This window comes from Colletotrichum costaricense (assembly GCF_030867565.1).
Source record: "Colletotrichum costaricense strain IMI 309622 chromosome Unknown Scaffold_6.1, whole genome shotgun sequence".
NCBI lineage: Eukaryota > Fungi > Ascomycota > Sordariomycetes > Glomerellales > Glomerellaceae > Colletotrichum > Colletotrichum costaricense.
In genome coordinates, this window is record NW_026848235.1 from 2,848,080 (window position 1) to 2,866,657 (window position 18,578).

The 18,578-nt window shown below is 52.4% G+C and overlaps 6 protein-coding genes across 6 annotated transcripts; 2 read left to right on the top strand and 4 right to left on the bottom strand.

The window, feature by feature from the left end:
* Window positions 1-2,144: 2,144 nt before the first annotated feature.
* On the top strand, window positions 2,145-4,000 carry CCOS01_07156 (9-cis-epoxycarotenoid dioxygenase 1; the record flags this gene model as incomplete). The annotated part of the gene is made up of 5 exons (XM_060455323.1): window positions 2,145-2,354; window positions 2,470-2,593; window positions 2,681-3,057; window positions 3,120-3,257; window positions 3,329-4,000. The coding sequence occupies 5 exons, from the start codon at window positions 2,145-2,147 to the stop codon at window positions 3,998-4,000; spliced, it is 1,521 nt and encodes a 506-aa protein (XP_060315023.1).
* A 246-nt stretch (window positions 4,001-4,246) lies between these two features.
* Window positions 4,247-5,969, bottom strand: CCOS01_07157 (glycosyl hydrolase family 7; the record flags this gene model as incomplete). Its single annotated transcript, XM_060455324.1, has 6 exons — window positions 4,247-4,298; window positions 4,356-4,492; window positions 4,558-4,801; window positions 4,894-5,106; window positions 5,168-5,256; window positions 5,331-5,969. 6 exons carry the CDS (start codon window positions 5,967-5,969, stop codon window positions 4,247-4,249), a joined length of 1,374 nt encoding a protein of 457 aa, XP_060315024.1.
* Window positions 5,970-6,933: 964 nt separating this feature from the next.
* CCOS01_07158 (myo-inositol 2-dehydrogenase) lies at window positions 6,934-8,128 on the bottom strand (the record flags this gene model as incomplete). The annotated part of the gene is made up of 3 exons (XM_060455325.1): window positions 6,934-7,659; window positions 7,739-8,023; window positions 8,087-8,128. The coding sequence occupies 3 exons, from the start codon at window positions 8,126-8,128 to the stop codon at window positions 6,934-6,936; spliced, it is 1,053 nt and encodes a 350-aa protein (XP_060315025.1).
* Window positions 8,129-9,323: 1,195 nt separating this feature from the next.
* On the bottom strand, window positions 9,324-11,062 carry CCOS01_07159 (hexose carrier protein; the record flags this gene model as incomplete). Its single annotated transcript, XM_060455326.1, has 2 exons — window positions 9,324-10,487; window positions 10,565-11,062. 2 exons carry the CDS (start codon window positions 11,060-11,062, stop codon window positions 9,324-9,326), a joined length of 1,662 nt encoding a protein of 553 aa, XP_060315026.1.
* Window positions 11,063-13,126: 2,064 nt separating this feature from the next.
* Window positions 13,127-14,462, bottom strand: CCOS01_07160 (uncharacterized protein; the record flags this gene model as incomplete). Its single annotated transcript, XM_060455327.1, has 4 exons — window positions 13,127-13,498; window positions 13,561-13,941; window positions 14,019-14,293; window positions 14,414-14,462. The coding sequence occupies 4 exons, from the start codon at window positions 14,460-14,462 to the stop codon at window positions 13,127-13,129; spliced, it is 1,077 nt and encodes a 358-aa protein (XP_060315027.1).
* A 2,035-nt stretch (window positions 14,463-16,497) lies between these two features.
* CCOS01_07161 (uncharacterized protein) lies at window positions 16,498-17,680 on the top strand (the record flags this gene model as incomplete). The annotated part of the gene is made up of 3 exons (XM_060455328.1): window positions 16,498-16,506; window positions 16,568-17,228; window positions 17,319-17,680. 3 exons carry the CDS (start codon window positions 16,498-16,500, stop codon window positions 17,678-17,680), a joined length of 1,032 nt encoding a protein of 343 aa, XP_060315028.1.
* Window positions 17,681-18,578: the final 898 nt, after the last annotated feature.

An 18,578-nucleotide genomic window follows, 5' to 3' on the forward strand; every position in this document is an offset into this window, starting at 1 on the left:
GGGTCGGAATGTGGGGGTGAGGGAGCTCGAGACCGAAAAGAAAAAAATCTGGCGTAATTCCCGAGCGGCTAGTGATTTAAGGCTTGCGCGTTGCGTCTGGCGCTTTTTTGGTATCTTGTCTTAAACCCGTTTTGGCTATAGTGTCCCGTTCGTCCTAAAGTAGATAAGGCACAAAAGGGGAAGAAGGTAAGGTAGGTTCGCTGCAAGTTGCGTACTTGCGGAGTGCCGGTGCCGACGGAACGGGGAAGCCAGTGATTTTTAAGATGAAAGGGGGCATCGTCTTTTGAGACGGGATGGTGTGGGTATGGACCGTAGGGTGGTTGCACTGTTGCAGTAGGCAGACGGTTGGTGTTGTATAGATATTAAAATAATGACTGTACAGGAGGTGATAGAGCCATGGTACGGGAGGTATGGGGCTAGTCCGACTGAGGTGATTGGGTGTGTTAATACGAGGTACGAGGAGCAAGCGAAGTGGTAGCTGAGCACCCTTCAGCCTTGGGCCCTTGAGCAGTGTGGATTGGGAAAGTCAGGTGACGAAAGAGGCAAGTAAGGTAAATTGCTTCCGAGGTGCTAGGTTTGGGGGTATCGGCTTTGCTTACGAATTGGGATCAAGCTTTATGGATTCAAGACTTGGAATGTAAACACCTCTGTTGTGGGTATGGCTATTGTTAGTATGGTCAAGGACGATTTCCGTGTTGTCGACCTGACGAGGCATCATTACTTTGTTACCAAGGTATTATTCAAATTCTACATTTCGATGGAGTCATTGACCACTTTCACCTTAAAGCTAGTAGTTGACATATGACAGCTGGATTAAGAGTGAAAAGTTGACAAGGTTTGGATGCTATTACTATTGGAACTTGAAAGTGATGTTCATAATTGTTTGTTTATTTTCCATTGGAGAGTGCAAATAATGAACTTTCGCATGCGGACATGATGAAGGAAATTGAAGCCTGGATATTCTTTACCTATGCTGGGAGAGACTTAATCATCGTCTTTCTCAAGTTAGATAAATGCCATTCAAACTTGTGTCGCAGATGTCTTTTTTACAAATGCCAGATGTCTATGTAAGATAATGAGACATCAAATGATAATTAGCAAATAGAAGTTGAAAGTAGGCATTGTTATTAAAAGGACAGCTGCGTCTTGAGATTCAATTGAAGTTCTGGTTCCTTTTCTCCTACGTGAAATATCGGACTGATGAAATAGAAAAGAGGGACAAGGCACAAGACCTATCTGAGCTGATTCTGCATAAGCTTTTTGACAAGTGTACATATCGACTAGAAATATGATCTCTCAATGGAAATCCAGTGTATGGCTGCCCATGGAGACTAGATTTCTATCATGGAGATTGAATCTCAAGACCTTGCCTGTCCTGTGTAAATATAGCATAGTGAGTTTATTGACCGCTTTAGAACGTAACATAACATCAGCCAACCCATACGCTTGGGTTTTCCCGAGGTGTTCGGACCAAGAACTATGTCTCTATACAGGACGTGACGGCATCTTAAATCATCGTTCACGGTAACCTCGCGCTTGTTTGATATGCCGTCTCCGCTTACAAACTCTCTCCAGCCGCGGACTTTGAGCTGGCGGCCCGGGGAGATAGGGCGGCTGGACGGGTTGGACCAATAGCAGCCTTGGCATTTGGCATAGCCAAGCCCGCATCAGCCAACTGGTATCCAGTTTAAACACGGCAATTGAGAATTCGACGCCTGGCATGTTACTGAATGATCATCAGTTCGCTATCATTAGGTATTCCACGACAGCGGGAAGCCTGTCGGGATGAAAAATAGTAGTCGTCGGGGTGCAGCCCGGGGTAAAGTGGGGCTCCCGGGCTCACATGGCGGGGATATTGGCCATCCCACATTTGCCGCTTGCGGGTGATACGAAACTTGATACCAATCCCTCGTGGTCATCGTCTCAAATGATGGAATAGAATAAAGGTTTAAATATCTCCTCTCCGCATCGTAGCAAAGCAGGTTCTCATCCCTCGTCTCGAGGTTTCTAGTATCCTGCCCAACTTTGTATATTCCTTAAAACGTTCTTCTTGTCCCACCCACATCCACGCTCCTGCACGCGCCACCACCACCAACACCGTAAATCCGCAACCGCACCCGAAGAACCACAGCTCAGATCACACAATGGCGGGCCACTTCCGCGCCTCGCTCGCAGACCCACCCGCCAAATCCTTCCCGGATCGGCCCCAGTTCTCGGCCTTCATGAAACCCTGCCGCTTCGAGGGCGAGGTTCGGAATCTGGAGGTCGTCGGCACCGTTCCCGCCGAGCTGGACGGCACGTTCTTCCGAGTGATGCCGGATCCTCAGTTTCCGCCGTTCATTGAGAATGACCCTGTATGTATTTGCGTCGCGATGCATCAATTTCTTTCTTTGCAATTACTTTCTGATTTGCCGTGAAACATGTCATGTTTTTTTTGACAACTGGGAATATCGTCTGATTCGATGTTAGTGGTTTAATGGCGATGGAAACGTATCAGCGTTCTGTTTTCACAACGGCAACGTCGATTTTCAACAGAAATACGTGCGAACAGAAAAGTTTGTCCGAGAACGAGAGGCAAATCGAGCTCTCGCAGGTTAGTTAATCACATTCGTCCCTCTCTCTACAAAGATTTTACGACTTCATACGACTCTGACACGTTGCTTCCCGGCAATGATTACAGGCGCATATCGAAACAAATACACGGACGCAGTCGAATTCAAAGTACGCACCACAGCCAACACAAACATCTTTTACTTCAACAAGTCTCTCCTCGCCATCAAGGAGGACGCGCCGCCATATCTCATGGACCCGATCACACTCGAGACAAAGGGGCTCTGCGACTTTGACGGCCAGCTGCCGAGCTGTACTTTTACGGCGCACCCCAAGCTGGATCCCGCTACGGGCGAGCTTGTGTGTTTCGGGTACGAGGCAAAGGGTGACGGAACGCCCGATGTTTGTTATTTCAGTATCGCCCCTGACGGCAAGTTTCTCGAGACTGTTTGGCTTGTTGCGCCTGTTGTTGGCATGATTCATGATTGTGCCGTGACGGATAATTGGGTATGGGCTACTGGAAAAGCAGAAGACTTCGAATGTGTTTGTTTGCTGACTTTCGTTTTCAGGTGTTATTCCCGATGATTCCACAGATATGTGATATTGATCGGTTGAAGGCGGGCGGGGAGCACTGGCAATGGGATCCCAACGTGCCCCTCTATCTAGGCGTCCTACCCAGACGCGGCGCCAAAGGAACCGACGTAAAGGTGAAAACCATACCGCTTTCCTCGCCATGCTCTGAGTTTAAAAGCTAACCACATCTCTCTCTACTTCAAAGTGGTTCCGCGCTCCAAACGCCTTTCCAGGCCACACCACAAACGCCTACGAGACCCCCTCAGGCAACATCGTCTTCGACCTGCCCCTCACAGACAAGAACGTCTTCTTCTGGTGGCCCGACGCCGAGGGCAGCGCCCCAGACCCGCACGACATCCGCGCCGAGTACGTCCGCTTCGAATTCGACCCGCGCGCCAACTCAGACTCGGCCCTCGACCTCCCCGCGCCGACGCCCATCCTCCGCCACGACATGGAGTTCCCGCGCATCGACGAGCGCGTGCTGTCCAAGCCGCACCGGCACAGCTTCTTCGACATGATGGATCCCTCGCTGGGCACCGATTTCCCTGCCATCATGCCCGTGCTGGGCGGGGGGCATCCGCTGTATAATTCGCTGGGGCATCTTGATCACGAGAGTGGGAAGTTGGAGGTGTATTATCCTGGGTCGCGGCACATGGTGCAGGAGCCTGTGTTTGTGCCGAGGGGGGAGGATGCGGAGGAGGGGGATGGGTTCTTGATTGGGCTCGTGAATAATTATGGGACCATGTCGAGTGAGTTGCATGTTATTGATACCAAGAGGTTTACGGTGCCTGCGGCGGTGGTGAAGGTGCCTATGAGGTTGAGGGCTGGGTTGCATGGGAATTGGGTTGACGGGAAGGAGTTGCGGCAGTGTCAATGATGTTTCTGGCGTAGAAGCACGTAGCGAACATGTCACTCGTACATTCAACGATGTCTTTTCAGAATAGATACCTATATGCAGAAGGAAATGAGCGCATACTATGCAGATACGCCATCGATACCGTGGTGTCAACTGCGTGTTGAAGATGTTAATGAAGAGACTAGATTCTGTCCTTTGACTAGAGTCTAGATCTTCATCCACTGCATTGTCGAACTCACATTCCCTTTCGACATTTTTCGACTGAAGTTACACTGTTGTCCCAATAGGTCCATACCGAATGTTGGACCACGCAACTTTACTATCGAAATATTAGCTACCGAAAAAGTCTCTCGTACCGAACCCTCCATAGACTCACGCGTTAGGATAATATCTCTCAACCTCTTGAGGTTCCGGTCCGTTACCCCATGAAGGACAAGGTCCTCGCTCCGCTCCTAGAAGACCCGCACGGTCCGGCGGGAACGTAGAATCGAGCCAAAGGTTATTGGCCCAGTGCTGGTTGACAAAATTAGCTCCCCTTCAAGAAGGGCGAGGGCTCTTGTGACTGGTGATGGACTCACATCATTCGAGATGGACATTGTCAGAACCATGGGGCGTCGTAGGGCCTCATTGTGACGCGAGTAGCCGCCGACTTGAGCAAAATACTCGGGATCTTGGAAGTTCGTGGGCAGAGCTTTGCAGTAGTCGGGACTTAGGCCACTGGTGTTTGGAAATCCGGGATAAGATGCCGCGGGTGTTTCGATTCTCTTTCCATCTTGGACGAAGAATTGCCTGACATTCTTTTCAGAGAACTGTGTCACTACACTGTTCGTATCATTCGTATCAGCAGTCACTCATGGATCTTGTGCGGTTCTGGAAAAGACAGTATGGTCGACGCCATCGGGAAAGTTTCTTACGTGAATTTCCTACTTGTATCCACGGTCTTGAACTTGCCGTAGAACTCCATCTCGTCAAGTCTGTATGGATTGTAGTCGCATCCGAACTTGTCGCATAGAACTTGACCCGAACCCCCTGTGTTGGCAGCATCACAGTCCGTAGTTTGGCAGACCTCATAGCCAGTGTCGACGCAAGGTTTCGAGATCATGGAGTATGAGTGAGCATTGGAGTTCCTAGAAGTTTCGAGACATGCTGTTAGTCCTTTCTTCTGATAAAGCGTACCGAGATCCTTACCAGACGTCAAATTCAGCACAGCAAGCGCCGTTATTCCCTGTTCCACGGACCTGGTCTGTCTCTGAGGGCACCCAACCCTCGACGTTTGCCTGCATCAGTGAGCCCAGTCAGTCGAGACACAAAATGATAGATGCCAAATAAACATGATAACGTAGATACTCACCTTTCCCCCGACGAACCGATTACTCCTCGGACAACTCGCATCACAATATCCAGTCCCATACTTCGCCCCCGCCTCATTAGTAGGATACCTCGCCATGCCACCATCAGGCTCCATAGCCACAAAGTACAACGCACTGTTGATAGCACACTCAACAGACGACAACTCAACATCAAAAGCGAGTTCACTCCCCATCAGCACAAAAGTCTGATACCGGTCCGTCCCACCCGGCTCCAACAGAAAGATGCGCGAGTTGACGTTGGAAGAAAAGGCATATTGCGTCACAAACTTTTGCGACAGTGTGTTGCCCCCAGTGGTGATGCCGTACCCGTCTCTATAGCTCTGCGCGTCTGCTCCCTCGAGGGCGCAGGTTAATGTGCAGGAGGCGGTCGTGTTGCACTGCGCGAGGTCCCATTGGTTGCCGGTGTAGCAGTTGCTGATGCTGTTTGCGTTGCGGATCCAGCGCCATTCTGCGTCGAGAACGACTTCTGCGTCGATGGTGGAGCAGAAATTGGTTCCGTTGGGGGATTTGCTGCAGTTTTGCCAGGAGAGTTTTGGGTGTTGTTCTTGGACTAGGTTGCCTACTTTCTGAGCAGCCGCCACGGTTGCGAGGGCGAGGATGATGGTGGGTAGAGGATGCATTGTATTCCGCTGGAAATACTGATATTGAATGCTTGTGGGACGATGAAGACAATTGTCAGATTGAAGGCAGCAAAGTAAACTTTCTACCAGTTAGCTAGAGATTAATGGGTACCTTATGTACTAGCTGGATATTTGTATAGTTTGTTTCGAAGTTGTACTATCATTGCAAAAGACATATAGAAAGAAGTATTTCTACAACCACAGCAGGGACTTAAAGCAGATTGAAGTATCGATGTGGTCATCAGGAGGACCAGTGCAGCTCGTAAATGTGAGGTACCGGAAGGTGCTCCTCCTTGCGGCCGACACCAACGGAAATACGTTCTCGGCAAAGCTCAATCTAACAAAATGGTGTGTTGGCGGCTGACGAAGGATCCGGTTGAATATAGGAGAGAGCCGTTGCTGACGCATCATGATCTTGTAGAGGGCCCAAACTCATCGGGCGTCACAACCTGCAGGTCGGTCCTAACATGGTAGCATTTGGATTCGTGCTACATGAAGATGCTACTCGAGGAAACCTCCTGAATACGGTCTCAGAGGAGGGAGAAAACAGACAGATGAATTCGAAATAAGGATGCTTCGCTACTGGTAATACAGTTGGGGATGACCCTGAGTTGGGGGGGGGGCGGGCGACGCTGACCGGAAAAGTGGACCGCCTCAGCACCGGAGCCCGGTGAAGTGGAGTTTGGGTGATCGGCGAGCGGGAGTTGGCCGAGGCCGGAAAATACGTATCATTCCCGCACTGCAAAAGGTAGGGTATCTCCCGGTCCACTGAGCTTTGAAAGTGTTTGTCAACCGTTGGCTTGATCTCAATCCCCACTGAAAAACGCCTTTCGAGCGAGCGCGCTTGCCTCTAAGTTATTCCTGGGACTCGAAGCCAGTACCTGAGTATTCGAACTTTCTATTTAACTAGAACATGTATTGCAATTGTTCCAATCTACCTAATCATGGGACCCCCCTCTGTCCTCTAGATACGCTCTCCCTTTTCATTAAACCTCTGGACCTCTCCTGTGAGAAGAGCGTCCTGCAAAGCGCGGCCAATCTCCATAACCTTGACACCCTTCTCAAGAGGTAGCGGAACTGGCTTGTTCCTGAGAACCGACTCAGTGAACTCATTCGCCTCCAGCGCAAAAGCGTCTTCAAAGCGCTGCCAGTACTCAGGCTGCACCTCGTTTCGGATACCAAGCTTATCCGCGACAACGACATTATTGGCCCTCGGCACAACATTCACCGAGACTTTCCCCTCAGTGCCCGTAATCTCGGTACACACGTCGTGACCGTGGGCCTGCGTGCGCGAGCAGTAAAAGTAGGCAATCTTGCCGCCCCAAAACTCAACGACGCCGACGCCGTTATCGACGTCGTTCATCTGCGCGAGCTCCGGGTGGTGCTGCAGCGTGCCCGTCGCCCAGCACGACTTTGGAATCGGGTCAGAGAGGTACCACAGCGAGAGGTCAATGTCGTGGATGGCGCAGTCGACAAAGATGCCGCCGTTGCGCGGGGCGTAGCGCACGAAGAAGCCGGTGTTGTCGAGGAGGTCGCACGTGTTGGAGCGAACGATGAAGGGGCTGCCGACGGCCTTGTTGTCGAAGATCTTGGTGGCGGCGTCGCGGTAGGAGGCGTCGAAGCGGCGGGAGAAGCCGGCCATGACTTTGAGGTCTGGACGGGCTTTGGCGGCGTCGACGCAGGCTGCGATCTAATATGACGGAAAGAGATTAGCCCAAGGACCGGGAATTATGTCTGTCAGGTCGCAATGGGATGAATGCTGATCGTACCTCATCCATCTTCGTACTCAAGGGCTTCTCACACAGCACGTGGAGACCCTTCTCAATAGCTGCTAATGTTTGGCTTGCGTGGACATCGGTGCTGGTGGAGATCCACACAGCTTGAAGCCCCGGGTGGGAGAGCATCTCCTCATACGAGCCGTACACTGTGACGTTGAACTCCTTGTATTCCTCAAAGGAGCGCGCCCACTCCAGCTCGTGGGCTTCGGTACTACAAACTGCCACTACAGAGGCTCTCGGAACGCGGTAGATGAGGTTCTGAACATGGCGACGACCCTGTGTTTGTTGTCAGCCGGGGCTCTTTTCTTCGTGTTATTGTGACGAATAAGAATTTCTGACCATTCGTCCTAATCCTGCCACTGCGATTCTGAGAGGTTCCATAGCTGCTGATGTGTTGCGAATGCGTCAGATTGTGGGTGTTTCGAGGGCGAAGGTCTGGCGACGTTGACTTCTTTCTTGATGGTGCGATCAAGCATCTGGACTCCATCTCTGCAGATGCCATGCTATTTATCCTCCATGGACCCAATACCATCTACTGCTCACGGCGAGAGGAATATGAATTCCGTCGTGAACCCGCCAGGAAACATGTCGAGATGCCTTTGCGACGTATCAAGGCAACTGACCTCGCGTAGATATTTCCTCTCCTGACGAAAAGAGAGATTGAGACGCGAGTACAACTCTCGGTGGCGCATAAGGTGCGAGGGCCACAGCTCCCCTCAAGACTCTCCCCCGCATCATGGGGCTACCTTCTTTCACGCCGTCCGAAGAAGACCGACGGGATGAATGAGCGGGTTATCTGGGGAAATGATTCAGTTGGTCCCTCTTGAGGGGCCAGTCTGGTCTGTCTGTCAGCGTGTAAGTCATTGGAGTTCCTTCGGCCATTACTCGGTGCAGCCGCCCCTTCCCCCGCGTACGGGGATGCATGATGGATGTGTGGAGGAGATTGGGGTGATGAGGGGAAAAGGGCGGGCCGGTCGTCGATCAGTCCAAGACCATCGCCGACGCCTACCAAAATAGGTAATTTCGTCTCTGTCCTCCAGCGAAAGCGAAGTCTGGCTAGAAAGTGTGGCGTTTCAGGAGCAACCCAATGACGAGGGGTGAAATGTAAGCGGCGTCTCCAGGATTTGTGCAGTCGGATATCTGCCGGATTGTGAGTGTCGTGTCTTCTCTGTCCTTGGCCTGTTCCTTCAAGTTCCTGTGGCTGAAAGGAAGAATTTCAGGTTGTGCCGCGATTCAAGTCAGTTAATGTGTTCCTGACATGTATGAACGTGCCAATTTCGGCCAGGAACCCGCATCCTACTGAGACCACACAAGGGTCAAATGGCTCAGTGTTGCCATAGCCTGCCCTTTCGCTGGCCACTCACAATAGTGCCATAGGTAATACAAAGACCGTTCTGATCAGTGTAAATCACTTCAGGGGAGAACGCTTGTGAGTTTGAAGTGGTATCTTGATATTCATATCCCATAGCCCGTAATCGTACTAGTAAATGTACAAACGTGATCAAAACAAAAGCCTGCCTAGAGTGATGCCATGAGAAACGCCTCCCGTACCTTAACTAGATGTTGCTATGCTTGATCAAACAGAGTACTTGGCTCCCCCCACACCAGCACCGCCTTGCGGTTGCGCACGCTGAGCGAGAATCTGCTGCCTGATGATGTCCTTCTCCTCCTGCGCAGAAGTATCCTTGAAAACCTCGTCCATCTGCTCTAGCGTCCTGCCCTTGGTCTCCGGGACGAGGAAGAAGGCCCAGACGGAGGAGAGGAAGCACCAGGCTCCGAAGAAGACATAGGTGCCGAACCCGAGCTTGTCCATCATGGGCGGGGTCGCGACGCCGACGATGAAGTTGAAAAGCCACACGGTTGCGGTAGCCAGGGCGACACCTTTGGAGCGGTGTGAGTTGGGATAGACTTCCGCCGGGAGGGCCCAGCCCAGGGGGGAGTAGGAAACTCCATAGAGGAGAACGAAGAGGAAGGCCATAGCGACGGCGGCCCAGCCCGCAGCGGTATTGGCGCTCCAGTTCTTGGAATATACACCTGTGAGGATTGCCATGATGCCCCATGAGGTGCCACCGCCCAGACCACCGAAGATTGCCAGCGGTCTGCGTCCCACTTTGTCGATAACGAAGAAGCACACGCACACGGCGACGAGCTGTAGGACGTTGAATACACCGGACATGACGAGCGCCATCTCCTCCGACTGTCCGAGGGACTGGAACAAGGTCGGGGCGTAGTAAATAAACGCGTTTATTCCGCTTAATTGTTGGAATACGGCCACGCCGACGGCGACCGCCGTACGACGCCAGAGACGCGGGGAGAAAAGGTCCAGCCAACCAGCGAGTTCGAGTCTCAGGCCACGTTTTCCGGGGTGGTACTTCTCCTGCATGATCTTCTGCACTTCGACCTCACTGATGATGCCACGGTGCTCAGTCTGAACGCGGTGGTCGTCGGCGGGCAGTCGGCGGAGGCGGACGAGGGAGTCGAGAGCTTCCTGGGGCCTGTTGACGAGGGCGAGCCAACGAGGAGAATAGGGGTAGAAGAGGATGCCGATGCCGAGGCCGGTCGCGCAGACCATCTGGAGACCGAGAGGGAGACGGAAGGCGATCTCACCGGTCATATGACGGGTTCCGTAGGTAATGAAGAAGGAGACGACGACCCCGAGGACGATGGAGACAGATTCGAGCACGAGAAGAGTACCTCGAAGGTTAGGCGGTGCAATTTCGGAAATGTAAATTGGAGAACCCTGTCATCGAGATTCATTAGCCCGTGTTCATTCTCACCATGAGAGAAGACGGATTCAAGAGGGAGACTTCAACTCACCATTGCAAGTGTTCCGACGCCAATGCCACCGATAGTCCGGCCAGTGACCAAAACTCCGTAATTCGGCGCAGCGGTCTGCATAATAGCACCAATGTTGAAGATGACCACAACGGCCGCTAGCGCCCTCTTACGGGAAATTTTGTCGGCCAGCGTAGGCATGAACAAACACCCGAGGAACGCACCAAACTCGAGCATGCCCGTCATGAATCCCTTGCCAAAGGGTGTTGCGGCTTGTGGGAACACGTCGTGGAACTGCTTCATGACGTTGATGATGGAGATAACGCCCTGATCGTAGCCAAAGGAGAAGCCACCCAGAGACGCCAGGAGGGCGGCGCCGCCAACGTACGGAGAATCGGCGAGGCCACGGAAGCCACTGCGGCCGTAGGATACGTCCTCGGCGGGGTTGAGATTGATTTCGACATTGTCGATGAAGTCCTCAACGTGTTCGGGGTTGTCGAGGCTTTTGGCCTTTTTCAGGGAGTCTGAGCTGTTCGCCATGGTTGCGATCTAATGGGTATTGATGTGTGCTCTAGGGAGGAATGAGGATGAGACCACGGGGATGAGGCAATCACAGCCGCGGAGGGTAGTATTTGACAATGGATGATGGGGTCAGAATGGGATGAAGATCAGAAGTCAGCTGAGACGAAGAGGCTCTTATATACTAAATACGTTTCTGGGGGGCTTGGTGTTGAGGACTAGGTAGATGGACTACCAACGGGTCGCGCAGCATTAGACTAGGACACGACAAGAACCGGATTTCTGGGGAACCCCATCCGTTTACAGACTAGGGGGGCTCCTGCAATGTTGTGTGAGTGACTGAGGGCGTCGAGGGTTCGTGCCAGGACTATCTGTCAATTTCCCGGCGACGACAGACTGCGGGCAGCATTAACGCTCTCCACTGGCAGAGTGGAACACACGGCCCTCAGGTTGCATCTCTCCCCCACGGGGAAGTGTGGAGTCTCCCTCCATGTTGTGCAAACCTTCGAAGCCTTTTTCGGCGAAGGGCATGGAGAGGAGGGTAACGGTGGGTGGTGTGGGTGACTCGCACGCACTCGAGGCTTCGGTCTGAAAGTGGTGAGCAAAGAAGGCAGACAGTGGGCTGAGAGTCAGGACCAAGACCATCATCAAAGACAGCGAATATCTCATTGGTTAGACCTAGGCTTAGACTGCCTGCGGGCTGCGGCTGGGCGTCATGATAGCGGTCTTTTGGCCGAAGGGTTTCCTTTTCAGGAACCCGTCGGCGATGAGGCCTTGCCCGCCCCCCTCAGCCGCCCCGCGACGCTAATGTCCATTCTTAGTATAGTGCTATATTCTGACTTTCTGAGACATCAAAGGAGCCTGGACAGGGGTGCTTGGTTGGCGGGAGTCGGGGAGTCGGGCGCTGAGTTGATGAGACTTTGCCAAGGGGGATCAATGATGGTCCGCTGAGCACCCAACCAATGTTGTGGACTTGTTGTCAACTTGAGGAAACTGGATTGAAGCCTTTGGTTGTTCTTAATCAACCTGCTATGACGACATGGGCCCCATCTTGCCGAATATGTTGTGCTAGGGCCGGGGTCAGTCGGGATACAATCCCGCGCCCGTAAACCGGAGCCTCTTGCCCCCCGGGGTTAAATCCTTGGAGTTCATCGCTCTGCTTTAAGCCATTGGAATAGGTGATCACCCTTGCGGACTACATAACCCGCGGGATTCGATTTCCGACAACACGCATACCAAATGGGACCTCTTAAGGAAGGGTTCATCCCCCAGCGTTTCTATGGGCTCTGAATGCGATGAGAAGATTCTACGAGGCGCCTTGGTCAAATTCCGACAAAGATCAACCAAATGTGAGTTTTGCTAGGAGTGAGTTGCCCTGTTGGAGAATCCCGCGGGTTTCTGTCCAATGCGGCGGTGTCAGACACCACCAACAACGAATCAGGGAATTTCAGGCACGAGGGTGCCAAGGACTATCCCTACTCCGATCCCGCTCGCTCCCGAATAAGTAATTTCCCGACTTGCTGCTTTAGATTTCGTAGGCCTTCCAACGTGGAATCATGGGTATATAATCTGTTCGAGTTACAATTGGTAGACGTGGGCGATGATGGGGTCGACTGGGGCTTTGAAGATGGATCATTCGGCCAAACGCCAACCAGCTGAGAGCTCAGGCTCTCGCTAATGGACATTTATGTGCTGACTGACAAGGGAATCTGAAACTACGTCATTCATTAACCAGGGCGCATTTGATTGTGGATTGCGATACTGCGATTAGAACGCGCGTGAAGACCAAAGAAATAGATCGAAGCCGAGTCAATTATTAACTCACTGGCCCGGTGATCCCGGAACCCACCCGATATCATGACAAGGGCGAGATAATGACGAAGAACCACGTTGTTTTTACTATCAAACGTGTCTAATTCGAGCACACATGCCCCCCACGCGACTATGAACATGCAAGATTTTGAAACATCGTCAATTCATCAAAGTAAAGTAGCTCTAATGTCGTCACCAAACATCAACGCGCCTACGTTCCCATCCACTACATAAGACGCGCGATTCTATGCTCATTTCACTCCATCTCGATCTCTACAGCTTAGCACTATCAATGCGCTTGCCTGACTCATCGAAATCAATCTTCTTCCCAGTGATCAAACTCTCCTGCAGCGCGCAACCAATCTTGACGGCGTTGACAGCACCGGCGAGCTTCATGGGCGGCTCGGTGTTGTTCAAACAGCACGCAGTGAACTCGTTGGCCTCGGTGATGAAGGCCTCGCGGAAGCGGCCATAGTAGTCGGGAGGAATCTCGCGACGGATACCTGTGGGCTCGTAGAGGTTGACGAGGTTCAGCTGGGGCTGTGTGTTGACGGCGACCTTGCCGCTTGTACCGAAGATTTCGGTAGTGTCTTCTTGGCCCGCGGCCATCATGCGGGAGCAGAAGAGCTGGGCAATCTTTCCACCCTGTAGTTGCATGTGGTTAGCTTGGATTTACCAGAGTGCCTAGGGACAATGGGCGAACTTACGTAGAACTCGACAACAGCAACAGCGTTATCTCTATCATTGTGCTTCCTCAAACCCTCTTGCACAGCTGTGATGCCGATAGCAGACACACTCTTCACAACGCTGTCTTCTCCAAAGAACCAAAGCGCCAGGTCAATATCGTGGATAGAGCAGTCGACGAAGATGCCACCGCTGAACTCGGCGTAGTCGACGAAGAAGCCGGAGGGGTCGAGCTTATCGCACGTCTGTGAGCGGAAGACCGATGGCGCACCGATGTCGCCGCGAGCCACTCGTGTGAAGGCATCTCGGTAAGATGCGTCGAATCGACGTGAGAAGCCGCAGATAACCTTCTGACTGGGATTCTTGATGAGGGACTTTTCGTACGCTGTGACGACGGATTGTGACTGAGAGACTGAAGTTAGCCTCTCAACTCTGCTATTTCCAAGGGGCAGCATGGAGTGAATGTCAAGTATTAACGTACAATATCGACGCTTGTGCTGAGAGGCTTCTCGCACAGAACGTGTAGACCCTTCTCGATGGCCTTGATAGCCTGTTCGGCGTGTACTGTGGTGGCGCTGGCGACGATCACGGCTTGCAAAGTTGACTCCTTGCGCAGCATCTCGTCGTAGTCGAGGTACGTCCGCAGAGGACCAAACTCTGCGACGGCGGCATCGAGTTCAGCTTGCACCGGCGAGCTGACGGCGATGAGGTCGGCCTTTGGTGTCAAGGTCGCAAAGTGTCTAGCGTGTCGCAGGCCTAGATAGCTCAGTGATGGTCAGTCCATGTTGAAGTTGCCTAAGTTGAGCGGTAGAGCTTGCTCCTTCGCTGAGGTAGCTTTGAGAGCTACCCCTCGGTAGAATGAGGGGCGAGACATACCCATGCGCCCGAGTCCGGCGACGGCAACGTTGAGCTTTTCTCCGGCCATGTTGTTTTGATTGCGAAAATTTTGGGAAAGGATGTGTTTTGGGGGCTCGAGAGAGTCAATTGACTTTCAAATCTCGCAATCCGTCGAGGTACATGTATGGATAAAAGGTAGAGAGACCACAGCAATACAGCTCAGCTTTCAACCACGAGGAGGTTTGGGTGAATACGGCCTCTTTTATCATCGGCGGCTCTTGCTCTTCTTGGTTTCTTCCGGAAAGTCTCCAGCAAGCCAAATGGACACTTTCTGAACGACTCGTCCCAAGACACCGAACGCCATCCCAACGCCGGCGGACAAGAGTCTCGTAGAGCCCTCCAACACCTTCGAAACTCGGCATCTCCATCGGCGCCTCCTACTAGAAACGGTAATCCACTACTCTCTTCCCCAGATTTAGATCGCCTTTCCAGAGTTGGCGGCAACTTTGTGGGGGAAGAGGGCTTGGGGGTGCGGGGTAGATTAAACACATAAGACCGGTTGGTCCTATTTTCTATGAAGAGTTACACCGCATGTTTTTGGTTTGGTTATTTGTCTTGTGTACTGTCCGAAGACCGAGGGCGCTTGATGCACGCTCATCTTTGTGGACTAGTAGAGTTGTTTGTTTGCGCCGACCACGTTTCACGGGACCGGACGGATGCATCGGCGAAGCCAAGTTTCTCCACACTTCTGAGATTACTTCTTCCAGCAAGCGTCGCCGATGCTCCGCTTCTTTCTTCCACCATCTTCCTCTTCGTCCGCCTATCCTAGCCGCCGCCGACGATTTCGACTCTCCACAGCTCCTGGATCACGGACCACGAGCCAGGCGAGACTTGCCCTTCCGAGTTCGAAGAGGTAAACGACATAATATACCCATCCCACCGGCCGGCGACGACAAGCAGGTGTCACTTTGTCAGATCAACCTGAAGAGGACCAGCAAGCTGTAGCCGTGGTCAATCTGCGTCAGCAGTGCCCCGCGCTCATCCCCGCGGGAGATGCCAAGCGCCACGAAGCCATGTGCAAGATGCAAAGGTATGTGCCCGGGCGCGCGCGTGCGCGTGTCTCCATACCCTCGTGACCTTGTTCAGGGTTCCACTGGTCTGACGTCAACTTATCTGGGGTAAAACAGAGCGACATGAGAAGTGTAAGTTGCGTAGAGTTTTATTATCTGAAGCTGTGTTGCTGGGATTGAGATTGGGTTTATCACTCTCGGTCGGAAACGATCCTAGTTCACAACCTTGGGCCACTCATCTGAAGTCTCTCTGGGTATCTGACAATGATTCGACACTTTAGGCGATGACCAGCAACCCCGTTGTAGTAGATGCGAGAAGCGCAACGTCGAGTGCTTCCGTCCTGAGCGACGACCTTCCTTCCGCCAGGGCTCTACTGCCAACTATGACGGGGCCTTCTCTCGGGAGCAGCGCTGGGTGAACAGTCGGCCTCGAGCTTGTAAGTCTTAGCTACCTAGAAGAGAGTTACCCTGGGGCGATGCCATCGATCTCGACATTCTGACTGGCGTATAAGTCCGATTCGACAGTCGAGCCCCGAACAGCACTCCTACGCCGACTCAGGAGAAGGACAGCAGCAACGACTCTCCTGCCAGTCATGAGCCATCATTGCCAGATACTCGGGTTGCTGCGAGTGCCATCTTACACGAAACTAGTCGAAATCTTTCCGAGGCACCGGTGCTCGTGAACCATGATAGGGGGGTCGAAGACACTCTACCACCAATACCGACGCCTACTAAACGTCGAAGAACCGAGCCTGCGCCGCAAGATGGTGGACACTTTTTTCCTGCTTCGCCAGCTGGGTCAGGAGCATCAGGGGCCTCTCCCTGGTCAAACACAGCTTTGTCAACTGGGAGAGTGCGATTGAGAGAAGACGATATATCAATTCACAGTCCTCATGCCGTACCTCAAAGCGTCGACCACTTTTCTCCTTCCGCCGGAAGTTACCACACCACGACCCAAGACCATGATCTCGTGGGGAATATACCAAATGCTCCACTACCCGAGGGCATCCAAGAAGCTTGCCTACTGCGGTACTTCGTAGAAGAGCTATCTCAATGGGTTACGTGCCACACAGTTGCAACGGTACCTAAGAAAGTACAATCGTTAACCTTTTCTCGCGTGTAGTTCGACCTCTGCGACGAAGAGAGGCACTTCCAGCTCGTCGTTGTGAGACGCGCACGCTCGTGCCAACCCCTCCGCGACGCCATATTCGCCGTCGCGGCGCGCCATTTATGTCGACATCCCAAATTCCGATCAGAGCCAGGGGGTGGCGGTGTCGTCGTCTACCAGCGCCAGCTTCTCCCTGACCTCACGCCGCAGAGTGCCTTCGAGTATATGCTCCGCTGCATACCCGCACTGCACGAGGTCTCAAGCACGCAGGACGAGGAATACCGCGAGAATCTGGCTGCCGCAGCGCTCATTCTTCGCCAGTTTGAGGAGATGGATCCCGAAGAATCCCAAAGCGCGCCGAGTTCAGATTTTGGGACCGCGAACGGGGACGGGAATGGGACAAGTTATGGCAATGCGAATAGCAATGTCAACTTTATCGATATCACAAAGGCAATTTTGAGGGCCGCTCCGTCATCGCGATGGTCTGGACTTTTGAGCGCCGTGTACTGGGTGGCGGTGAGGCAGGAGATTTACTTTGCGCTCACGCTGGGGCGATCGCCCCAGATCACGGCAAGGCCGGACCAGGGCCGTGAAGTGTCGTTTGCTAATCGGTTGATATGGTTTATGTCGGAGGTGGCCAAGTGGAAGATGGGAGACAGGATCGAAGGGGAGTGGGGTAAGTCTTTCACTTGTGCTTTTCTGAGAGACCGCAAAACGTCTGGGGCCGAGCTTTACTCCATTACGATGACTGACGTATACCGTCCAGAGAGACTGAGGGTTGAAGAGAGCATCCTTGCAGTCGAATGTACGCGGCAGTTTATACCCATAATGCAGAGGCCAGCGGATAGGTCTCAAGGCGAAATATTCCCCTTGGTCTGGTACGGTTCCGATGTGGAAGTTACTGCGCTACAGCATTTTATCTTGGCAAGGATGATTCTCCTAGCCGAAGATCCTAGTCTACAGTATGCAGACGCTTCCCTGCCTCTCAAAATAGATAGCTACTTTACACTACGCTTCTATGAACCCTTCATGCTATTTGAGGATTATGCTGACAACTTTGGGCTTCCAGTGGACAAGTCTCCAACCGGCGAGCACATCGAGAGGCCGAACATCAAGTCCGAGAAATGACATTAGAGCTATGTGGTCTAGCTATGCATCATCTAAGAGCACCGCCAAACTTGACCACTGCAGGGATAGGGATCATGTTATACGGGGACTATTTCAACGACCAGTGGGAGAGAGCGGCATTGGTTGGAGTGCTGGAAGAGTGGAAGAGCCATCACGCTTGGCCTGTGAGAAAGGGGTACCAAGCACTCGGTGTGGACTACGTCCCATAAATGTTACAATCAAGAAACCTCTGCACGTATATCGTACACAGAGACAGCGACTGTATCTGTCGAGTGACTCTATGATACCTGTGTCGAATGAGTGAACGATAAGCTGAATTCGGCGTCCTACTTGTCTCATAGGTAGTTTAGCTGCATGAAAGCATCTATTCCAAGGTTGACATTTGCGTTGGATTGGTACTTCCGCGCCATTGACATCAAAATACAGGCGAGACTTTTCTAGATGCTGGGAACGACATCGACAGTCCTAATTAATCAGACAGAATTCGAAAGTCGAGTCAGTCATGGCCCAGGCTTTCAATGTCAGTGATCTTCACCTAGCGCATTCGTAAAGTTGCGGATCAAGCCAAGACAATAGTTTGAGGGCAACAAAGACTGGAAACATCGATTATTCGACCGGGTAAGCCCGAAAGATCTGCAATGCGCTGTTAGATCCAACATCACTTAAGGTACATAAGGTATGCGACTTCCACAGGGATGTTGAAGATCGATGTGTTGACGATGTTTGGTGCCTGATGGAAGGAAAGCTGCCAGAAACCAACTGCACTGCGTTGTCCCGATACCTCGGCTCAAGAGTCTCGTTACCCCGGTGCGGACCTACCTACTCCTGTGGTGTGACGGGCATCGCATGATCCCAAGGGCGGCATCGTGAGGTTACGCCATTTGCGGGTCTGATTGCC